Source organism: Limulus polyphemus, unplaced genomic scaffold (assembly GCF_000517525.1).
Source record: "Limulus polyphemus unplaced genomic scaffold, Limulus_polyphemus-2.1.2 Scaffold1247, whole genome shotgun sequence".
Taxonomy (NCBI): Eukaryota; Metazoa; Arthropoda; class Merostomata; order Xiphosura; family Limulidae; genus Limulus; species Limulus polyphemus.
In genome coordinates, this window is record NW_013666857.1 from 140,890 (window position 1) to 152,987 (window position 12,098).

General features: G+C 30.6%; 1 protein-coding gene across 2 annotated transcripts in view; it reads right to left on the bottom strand.

Moving 5' to 3' along the window:
- LOC106462779 (cAMP-dependent protein kinase type II regulatory subunit-like) overlaps positions 1-12,098 on the bottom strand; it is a 103,420-nt gene that overhangs the window by 34,174 nt on the left and 57,148 nt on the right. For both annotated transcript variants that reach the window (XM_022390116.1, XM_022390117.1), the window contains exons 2-6: positions 10,865-10,897; positions 8,069-8,121; positions 5,968-6,051; positions 3,669-3,710; positions 282-346 (exon numbers count right to left, since the gene is read on the bottom strand). In XM_022390116.1, the coding sequence (XP_022245824.1) occupies positions 282-346; positions 3,669-3,710; positions 5,968-6,051; positions 8,069-8,121; positions 10,865-10,897 (277 nt within the window). The remainder of the gene's footprint in view (positions 1-281; positions 347-3,668; positions 3,711-5,967; positions 6,052-8,068; positions 8,122-10,864; positions 10,898-12,098) is intronic.

Genomic DNA, 12,098 nt, shown 5'->3' on the forward strand with positions numbered 1-12,098 from the left:
ATATATATATATGTACAAGCTGATGGATGAAATGATATATACATATGTACAGGCTGATGGATGAAATAATATATACATATATACAGGCTGATGGATGAAATGATATATATATATATGTACAGGCTGATGGATGAAATAGGGTCACAAATGAAACGTAGATCAATACTGTTGCATTAAATTATCTGTTTTATAAAAACACGTTAATACTGTCTATCTAAACGGGAACATCAGAGATGTTAATAATCACACTGTTAGAGGTCCTTGAATATAAGTTTACTTACTTTTGTATGACGTAGAAATAATCCCCGTCATCGCCTTGTTTGATTACCACTTGCCCTGGTTCAACCTAGCAAAAAATACTCGAACTGATATAAGTGAATACTCTTCGAAATGTTTAAAGTAGCTAAAATGATAGTTCATGAAGCAAACAACTAGTTTGTTTGTGTTTTGTAAGTGGGTTGTACTCTACTCTTTCTTTACTATAAGCTTCATTAAGCGTATTAATTAACATTTTTAACATATGTAATTTATACATATATTTCATTGTATATTATTTATCATGATTTTTATATTGTAAACCTAGTGTATGGTTTTTGAACTAACCTAAATCTCCTAAGCTGACTCAAATCATGAAATATTATTTGGATTACTACTGAAAATATCTTTCACATTCTGATCTATGACTTTGTATAAACGCAGTTGGAATGATTTATTAAATTAGCTATATTAATTACTTGGAATAATTTTAGTTATAATTCATCAAAGTAAATTGCTTTGATCAGAAGTTAATGGTCAATATTAAAGGCTTAGGAATTTTCAGTTCAAAGACATTGTTGATCAAAAATACAATTGATCCAGCAAAATTATTTTATATGTTTCACCCAATTTAATATTCAAGAAAACTCATCTTATTCTGTTTGGATATTAAGAAAATTTTAAACTGTAATATGTTTCTTCGTTAACCTAGTGATGATATTTCTTTACGACTAGCTGGCAAGGAACGATTATTTGAAAAGCTTGTTTGTCGAACTTCTTGCGTTTAAAGCCTGTTATATTAGTTGATTGTTTGTACTATCGAGACTTGTGAAGCTTGGCTCCTGTTAGTTTATTGTATGTACTATAAGGGTTTGTGAAGATTGGCTCACGCTAGTTGATTGCTTGTATTACAAGGGTTTGTGAAGATTAACTCATGCTAGTTGATTGCTTGTATTACAAGGGTTTGTGAAGATTAACTCATGCTAGTTGATTGCCTTTATTACAAGGGTTTGTGAAGATTAACTCATGCTAGTTGATTGCCTTTATTACAAGGGTTTGTGAAGATTAACTCATGCTAGTTGTTAATAGTTCTCGCTGACAATTTCTTGGGGCATCATAATGGAGTTATATTAAATCCATAAATAGTAATATTTTATTTTCTTAATTTTGAATCAGGTACAAGTCTCTTAGTCTTTCTCTGTAATAGTAAAGGTGTTGCATCCTACTCCGACTTAAACTAAGGTTTCATTTTCATTTTCTGGTTTGGCACATAGAGATATATGTGTGTGTGCGTGTATAGCCTATGATTACTGGTGAGAGATGGTATACTCTAAACATCTGTCAAGTCGCAAAGAATTGGCCTATTTGATATGGTGTGGCCCAGATTTACTGGTGAGAGATGGTATTCCCCAAACATCTACGAAATCCAGAAAAGTTGAACAATATGAGTTGGCCCAATACACAGATATGTGAGAGATGGTATTTCTCAAACATATTTATTACTAGGAAAAATTGACCGATTTTGTTTTGCTCTAGCCCAAGATTACTGATGAAGGATGGTGTCCCCCCCAACATCTATCTAATCTAGAGGAATGGAAGTCAAGCCCTGGATAGCCGATGTAGGATAGTGTTCTCAGATTTCGTTTCGCTTAGCCCAGGGATAATATTTCCAGAACGCCCATCTGATCCAGAATAGTAAATCATATTGATTTGGCCAGGACCTGAGAGATGATATTCCTCAAACATATGTCTAATTCAGAAGAACGGATCAATTTGGGTTGGCTTAGTTATGAGTCCCTGATGAGGGATGGTATTTCTTGAACGTCCCTCTAAACCAGATGATAGATGATGAAGCAAAAGATGGAACATGTCTTTAACATTCTCTTTCTAGTAAGAAAACATGGGTAAAAATAAAAATAAATTTAATAAACCGTTATAGCTTATCAACATTACTGAGTTATCGGTTGCAGTTCTGTTGACTGCTTTTTGAATTGCTGCAAAAAAACGAAAAAAAAATGAACAAGAAAGCAATGAACATGAATTAAAACAAGGCTTGATCGCTTTGTCCTTACATCCTACAGTTACTTACAATAAGAATTATTCCATGAAATTGTCGAAATTTAGAAATTGGGAGTCTCACTAAATGCTTTTAACTTTTTTGTGTCACCAGATGCTGGTAGAAATCACTTAGAAAGTTCAACACCACGTTTGAGTACGTAGAAAATTGGTAATATTTCATAAATGAATGGGATGTGCACTTGTTAGTGAATTCAGAGTAGGTTTGTTAATGAACGCAGTGAACCTGTTATTGAATACAGAGAAGACTTGTTAATGAACGCATTGTGTACTTATTGGACTTGATAGTGAATGCAGAGGAGCTGTATGTTTTAATAAGTTTAATTTTACTGTCCAACTTAACAAATGACTAACTGTTTTTTCTTCTTCAGAATTTCTCGTATAGCCGTCATTAATTCTAAAAGTAACAGTCTAGAGAGAAGGCTACATGTCAAAAGCACCTACCGCCATTTTATTTTCACTGAAACTAGTTTTTGAACGTTACTCTTATAACGCACCCACAGCTACAAAGTGGATCGCATTTCTGCAGCTTCGGGCAAATGATTAAAAAAGCTGGTCTGTCAAACTAAATGTGACACATTTGTATAAATACAAACAGTGCACACGAAAATTAAAAATTAATGTATTTTTAACTATTCTAACGCAACGAAATAAGTATCTTTTTATCGGATTTTGCAAAAATATTCCTCCAAATCTTTTTTTTTTTAGTTTAACATGTGTCTATTTCGTAAAAACAATCATATCAGAAGACTTTTAAGCAGATTTTAATCAAATCAGACGAATGAAGAAGCATTATTTGATATTATTTTTGAAGAACTAAGACTACGAAAGCTTTAAGGCGATTTCTTTATACTTATGTTGGTTATATATACGTTACAAAAGGGAATATACTTGATAATACTTTTTAAAAACTAAGAACAAGAAAGCTTTAAGGCGACCGCTTTACATCCGACATTTAGGTTATAAATGTTATAAAGAGGAACATGCTTGGTATTATAAAATAAATGTATTATATGCATTGAATATATGGATTTGCTTAAAATTATGTCATAATCTCAACACTAACATTAAGATAAAAATTTCCACATCCAAATAAGTTTCATAAATCCAGTGAAACCGTATTGATTTTTATGACGTTTACTTTTCTATTTTGTTTATATTTTACTCGATAAGGTTATTATTTAATATTTTGTATTTATATTTTTCTAGATATAATTATGCGTTCTTTCCTAAACAGTAGCTGTCTTTGATCTTCTAATTATCTGTCCTGTACACAAGCTGTGTACAACAAGAACTTTTCTAAATACGTGAATATGAAAATATCTGATTTAGCTCACTTTTTTCTCAAACATGGCATCCAGAACTTTCCGCATTTGTTGCTGAAAAATTAAAATATTCCACATTATAATTCACATTAACAAAATATAGCATACAGGGTGTCCGAAAAGTCTGGAACATTAGGTGCTTTGCAGTTTTTCTTAATTTCAGATACGTGACTGACTATGGCGCTGTCAAAACATAAGAAGGTCGAGTTAATCCTGCTGTTAATCTAAATTTGTTTTGAATTACAATGACAGCATTTAGAACACATTCTGTAAAATTCGTTGAAGTGCCTATGGTTCCACGCTTTTTGGACACTTTGTATTTTATATATTTGATCTAAGTTACATTTAATAATTTAAGTGCATTAGAACATTTGGATTAAAATCTAACATAAATTTGAAATATTTAGTTTTTCTTCTTTTGGGTATATTTACCTTTTTTTTTTAAATTATATATATATATATTGTTTAATCCTAGCATATAATAATCTTGTTTTCCTATAAAAGCTGCTCTTACATTGTTTTAACAGATTTTCCAGGATATTTAAAGGAGCTGATACAATGTAACTGTCCGTCTAGCACAGTCTAGGCTCGAGTATATAATTCTGCCTACTTTTACTTCATGATATTCAACTCTAGTCACACTGTGTCTTGTGAAATAGTTCTATTTGCAGTCAGTCAATTTATAACACTTAATTTGAGTTAGATGTTACGTTTTTTCAGGACTTTTTGTATTCAAATACGACAATCGTATTTTGGAAAAATAAATCTTTTTTTTTTTATTGCGACTGTCACTATTTCATACTTACATTAGGTTCACATGTTATAATAGTTAAATGAAGACAGTATAATCAGACTGTTAAAATCATTTAGGAACTAGTGTTATGTATTATATGTTTTTTACATATAACTGTATACACATAATTAATAACGTAAACAATTATGTTAAACAAAGATAGAAGCCTTCAACTGTTCCGGAAAAGACGTTCCCGATATCATTAAGAAATGTATTAAAGATTCAGTAACGTAATTAAAAAACATAACATAACAATGTGATTGTAAGAAGTGTATCAAAAGTACTTATTATTAAAAGTGAAGAAGAGAATTTCTAAGTTGAAATTTAATGAAAAGTGTTATAAAGATGTATTTCAGTTAAAGCATAAGATATCACATTTGACGTTACCTCACGTGTCCACAACAGAACTAATTTCTTAATATATATATATGTATATATATATATATATACATAGTTAAATTGTACTAAATGTATAATTTATTGTGGGTCAAAATAATACTAATACCATAAATAATGATAGAGACGGGTAGAAATAGTACTAATAACATAAATAGGTCTAAACAGTACAAATAAAACCAGCAATCATATTGACAGGTTCATTCTACAAGAAAAATGTTTTATTTTTTTTTTCAACTGATAAGCACTTTGGAGAAATGAAAAAAACCTATTATTCAAAAGTTTTATTTTAGATTTTGGAAAATAAACATTTTTCCCCCTGTTACGTCACTAAACAATAGTTATATTTTGTATTTATGGAAAGCTGCTATAAGGCTATCTGACACCATCTCTAATTTTTAACTACTGACCAGAAGGAAGACAGCCAGTCAATAGAAAACCCACCACCCACCAAAGAGTCTCCCAGTGGCATAGCGGTATGTCTGCGGACATACAACACTAGAAACCGGATTTCGATACCCGTGGTGGGCAGAGCACAGATAGCCCACTGTGTATCTTTGTGCTTAACTTCAACAACAACCTACCGTACATGTTAAATAATTGATTGCTATTCTTATAACGCAACCATAACCTAAAGTGTGTGGGGGATATTTTGTGGTAACCTACCGTACATGTTAAATAATTGACTGCTATTCTTATAACTCAACCATAACCTAAAGTGTGTGGGGGATATTTTGTGGTATTGCACGGAATTGAACCAGGTTCAACAACTCCCAAGTTCACAGTTCTATCTAAATCCGCACCTTTCCTTGAAAAGAGAAAAAAACTTAAGGAATATCAGTGGCTTAGTGATATTTTTTTTCACTCCTGAGTACTATTTTTAAAGCTGGTACAGTTGATAGTTTCACAAAATTCACAAGATTACGTCCAACGGTTTACTGAAACTAAAACTTTGATATAATAACATTGTCTTGATAATAATATAAATAAATACAGAAACATATACCGACAAAGCTTGTCCAAAGATTACTTTGTCCGACGGCTTACCGAAACTAAAACCTTGATATGATAACATTGTCTTTATACTAATGTAAATATATACAGAAACTTATACCAACACACCTCGTCCAAGGACCTAAACAACAAGATATTTTGAACTGATTCCTCCAGTCTCTGTCTCTGTTCTTCTGTCTTGGGATATACGGCCTGAAAGAAGTTTTCTGTTAAATATTTATATCCTTAACACAAAACTTTCTTTTTCAAACAAACATTTCAGCTTTTATAGGCTTTAATAGAAATACATTTCACAAATGTAATTTAGAACTTTTAGTTGTGTTTTGTTTTTCTGAATGATACAAGTGTAATCGAGGAACTTAGCCTTAGTTCTTCTCATATAAGCTAAACTAAAGCTGCTATAATTTATGAGAAGACTTTATAATGTTCTCGGTATTTTTAAGTAATAATAATCAAACCAATAAATAAATATTGTATTCGACAACGAAACACATGTTGCAATTATAAACAGAATCGGAATATCTTTAAAAAGTTAAATGAAGTAGAACATTCTCTTATATAACTTATATACAAGTGATCGAATGTAATCGTTAGTGTTATGTTTTGTATGAACTTGTGTATAAGGTGTTGTTGTTATGGGACAACGTTACGATTAGCTCCAAGCAATTTTTACAAATGATATTGCTTCTAATATTTATGAACAAATAATAAATTGGCATTAAGAACTTCCTTTCTTTTAAATTACTTTAAAGAAAAACATCTTTATTCTCGAAATATTCGCTTCCATAATATCCTCCAGCTATGAAAGAGATAAATATTTTGGTCAATTTTTCAATTACGCATTTTTCATATCCATTATGATCTAGCAGGTTGTTTATGTAGTGTCGTCTTTCAATTTGTCAGATTTTAAATCAACAGATATGCAGTTAACATATTCATTATACATTTAATTGCTTTTTTATAGTTCATAGCAGTTATTCATAATATGTTCAAACTACCTTTTCTAAAACAAAAATGTTTCCAAAACAAATTTTCACAAAATATAAGTATTGTTTTAAAAATCTTAATAATATATCGAAATATTTTTCAGATGGCCTACTTCTATGAAATGGAAGTGATAAAGACTTGAGGGAAAATATTTGTGTATGATTCAGTCTTAGCAATATTAGTATGTATATGACTTTTAGTAAACAATATCATTGTTCATGGTTTCATAACATTATCTATCTAGAGGTAAAGGTTAAACTTTATACAGAGCTCCGTTGATGTATATTTTATAATGGGAACGATAAATGTTGCTATTATTGTTTTTTTTAGTGTCAATTTTCTCCATGGACATTTCTGTGCTCTGTCCACTGCGGGAAGTCGAACCCCGGATTTTAGTACTGTAAATGCGAAAACGTACTGCTGACCCATCGGGGAACAACAATGAACGGCTGGTTATTTTGTGAAACAAGCAATAAATATATAGTTCAAACTAAAGATTACAATTGAAAAAAAGTAAATAAAGCGATTAAAAAACAGGATTTGATCAAGAAATAATATATAAATAATTTGCAGAACAGAGAAGATTGCATAATTTGATTAAATTATCATAATGAATTCGTCTATTTACACATCGTGATAAACTTGTAATATATTATCATAAGAAGCTCATCTCGTTATGTCGTCGATGGGTTAGAGGTAAGTTTCAAGATTCACAATGCTAAAATCCTGGGTACGAATTCCCACGGTGGACAGATAGTACTGATGTAAAACAGTGTGCATAAAAATAACATGTAACTAGTTTTATGGTCGGGTAAATCACGCTTTAACTCACTACTTGAAGACCAGAAAGCTTCATGTTGTGCCATACAAAGTTATGCTTTGCAGATGAAGGGACTTTATCATTCCTATTTTTTCCTGCTTTTTATACTCCAAAGGTTGTTACTATCGATGTATTATCAACGGGCTCTTTATTTTTAGAAAAATTCAGCGAATCATAGGACCCAAGATATAATTTTGATTTCAGTTCTGTTCTTTGTTTCTTTGACTTAATGACGATAAAGTATTAACTTTTCTAACTTTAATAAGCAATATGAGTTTGGATAAGTTACTGAAATATTAGAAATATAATCATTACATTATTAAGAATGATGTAATTGACAGCTTTTTAAACTACTCCTTAAGATGATATGTGTGTGTTTAAAAAATGTTAATATATCCTTGCCTTTTCATTATCATCATCTTCATCTTCTGCTGGATCATACTGCTCAGCGAAAACTAGAAAGTAAGTGAAATTGTAATTTTTCAAAGTATAACAACAATGAATTCATATTTCTTACGATAATCTGTGATAAAAGTTAAAATGTTATTTATAAACTTCTGAAGCAAGTGAAATAACAACCTCTAATCCTACGAAGATAGTGAAACCACAAACCATTACTTCTAAATACGTAAAATAAGTGAAACCATAACATGTAAAACTGTAAAAAAAATAAATAAATAAAGCTGTAAATTACAATCTTTGGAAGAAAGTAACTAATAATTCCCAAACTTTTGAATAAATTGAGATCGTAAGTTTTAAACTGGCGAGTAAAGTTAAAATGTAACATTGAAAAAACTTAATTTCCAATTAAAAAAAACAACAAATATGTAAGTAATTTATCAAATTTATCAGTTTTAATACTATTCTTATTGAAAAAGTGTGTTATTAAATCAAGTGTATGACTATAAGTGACGTAATCTGTATATAATCAGCAAATGAACTAATAAAAGTCACAAGGGAAATACTATAAATGATATACAACTGTTCACATGGAGCTTCTATATGACACAGATGTGACACTCGGCTCTTTAAAATCACCAAATTATAGGACAATAATATGACTATGAATAGCGTACAGTTGTTCACAAACAACAGTTATGATTATAAGTAATGTAAAACTGCAACATTAAAATCAATAAATGTAAATATATTAAAGAAATATGTGGCTTCATTTTTTATAAAGACGTAGCAAATAGTTTATGACTTGCGATGAAGCAAAACGCAATGCAATTTGTAGCATAATAATACCCAGTGCACTATGTTTTGTAGTGTAGCAACAAACAGAGAGTAGGTAAGCTCTCGATCAACAGAATGAAATTACAGCAGTGCGCGAAGTAATAATAATAATATAAGTATACCCTAGATATTCTGTACTTTTATGTACAGTCACAACCTTAAGATGCTTAGTTAATGTATCGATTTTATCACCAGGTAGAGTAACGAAAGAGGAAAAACACATCTTGATACCACATAGTAACGGCCACATTGCAAGAAATGACTGAATTACGTCATTCCTCAAAGTGAGTCTCCAATTCGTTATAAAAACACGAAATTGCCCTTGAATGCGATCCAAGTGTTGCTGATGTACGTGAACTACATCCCTGAAATGTGAAAGTTGCTTAAAGTCAATGTCGTGAAAATTAGTAAAATTATACATAGTGTAAGTGTACAGGGTATGAAAAACACTGTCAAGATATTTTCACAACTGACTCAAAAGTAGATCTAAATCAGAAACATTTAAACTTCATACAATTCAAGAGCTTTTAAACATGTGCAGAAATACTGGTATCTTTTGTAAACAACCGTTTGTTTGTTTTCTTTTAAGCGCAAAACTGCACAACAGTTTATCTTTTTGTGTCCATTTCAGGGATCAAACTCCAAATTCGAACTTCAAATTTTAGTGCTGTAAGCCTCAACTTGGCTATCGTCATCGAGGAACGTACAATAATCGCGCTGGCCACGTGTACGTGATTTGCAGATAGTAACATAATCAAATTATTCTTTCCTAAAACATATCGATTTTTTAAACATTAATACTCAACCGACATCATACCTCAAAACCTTGTTACCGCTACTTTTCATCAATAATGTGGTGATACAAGTTTTTAAATAAAGTTGACACGTATTTAAGTAAAGTGGAAACTTACACGGTCGGAGCTTCATAAACTAACAAATCGCTAAAAACTGAAATTCATTATAGCAAGTCGACTGTTTTGTTGCTGTTGTTCCGTGAATAACATCAATCTGGTAAGTAATTTATTTATTCAGCTTCATGAAAAGATAATTTAGTACTTTGTTTTAAAACAAAGGACATCGTGTCGCTTAGGTACACCAGACAAGTGACAAAGAAAACACTAATAACGAATTATACCTTTATTGTGCGAGTCTGAAGCAAAAAAGAATATTTTTCTTTTCTTGCCGTTTTGTCATGAATTATGAAAAACTATTCACCAACTTGTTCAGCATATCAAATGCAAACTCGTCATAAATTAACAATTAATTGCAGATTAAGTGATGTTATGCTATAAGTCATGAATCCATGAGAACAACTGGATTTTAAATTATTATGAAGTGAACGTGTTAGCTAAAACGGCTTTTTCTATTCTCATCTGTTAAACTTATATTTAGCTCTTACAATACACATGTCTAACACGTTTCAATGGGCTATATAAAGAAATTGTAACACATTTATTGTTTATTAATTATGTACGTCTTTACTCAATAAATAGCACTTTGATATTTCTAAATCTGGACTGACTATATTGACAAAGCCTTAATACAAAACACAAAATGCCGGTTAATAGAAGCTTATCAGGCAAAGCTTGCGAGATTAATAACGTTTGTACTCAACGAATGGCTGGCGACGATTTTGAATGTTTTTATGTAAGAGACTCATTAAACAACTACACCTCTATATCGACATACCAAGCCTTCAACACATCAAGCATAAAACATAAAACTAAAACTGACATCTTCACATTTTTACTTACAGTATTAGCAAAATAAATAAAACCATGGCCCAATATAACATGTATTACATTTTATTACTAGCGATTTAATATCATACTTCTAGTTAGAGGCTTACATTAGGAATACATGGAAAGTGAATAATAAAAATATTAGACTTGCATCGCAAATAATGTTTGGATACATAAAAAAATAAAATTATGGAACATAAAAATGGCTTGTCAGACTTACCCGACTTTCTTCTAACAAACCTGTTAGGGGGCTCTGTAAAGAAACAAACAGCAACGTTATCTTGCATTCATACGCTTTAAACCTTTTAAAATAAACAGAGAAACAGGAAAATTGTTTGATCTTTAATAAAACCATTTCAATTTCTTTTCACCGTGAGATAGCACAGGCTCAGGTTTTTCAATATTTTCTCAATTTGAATTCAAATACTTAGGGAATTAAATTGAAATCAGTGGATTTCCCTGTTTTAGTAAAGTTTTACTACACCAGTTGTCATATTTATTACTTATTTGGCTTCCTAAAATCTCAACAAAATGACAACTTTACTACACATGATTTTTAGGGCTTCAGCAAAATTCATGTCATCTTTACTACTTTTATATTTGTTTTCCTTTTGATTCGTTGAAATATCATGAAGACTTTATTACGTTTTTGTCTTCTTACAGTTTCAACACAATTTCATGTCATCTCTAGTATATATTAATCAAAGTTTTTTCATGTTATTAAATTCTTTACGGACATAGAACAACGAGTTTGATCTTAGCAATCTCTTCAGACTAACGTCAGCCAAATAACGCCAGTAAAATAAAGCACCTAAAAGCTATCAAGCCTAAGACATTAGTTTGATGATTGTTTGTTTTAGAAAAAAAGCCACATTGGCTATCTGTTGTGTCCATCACGGGGAATCGAACCTCGATATTATGTATAGTCCATAGATTTACCGCTGTTCCACCGGAGGACCTAATTTAAAAAAAAAATCTGTTATTTTACTAAAATAATTTAACTGATGAATAAATATATCAACACACCTGCACATTTGCATGCTTGTGAAAAATCAGTGTTAGGTTTAAAATGTGTAAAATACTGGAGCTGTAGCATTGTACTTTGTTAGATAGTTAGTATTAGGTTTAATACTATCCTAATAGATATATGTGCAAGCTTATGGTTTTGTAAACAGTTCCTGTTAAGTATTCGTAAACCAGATATACTTTTAGACTTCTAGTTTAGTGAGAAGATAATGTCAGGTTTAATATTTTCCTATAACAGGTATACCTACAGACTTGTGATTTAATAAATAGTCCGTATAAGGTTTATTATTCTTATAATAGATATAACTGCAAAGTTATAAGTTAGTAAATTATTTGTGTTTGGTTTAATGCTCTTATAATAGATAAACCCGTAGACTTGATAAACAGATAATATTATATTTAATATATAATATATATATATATATATA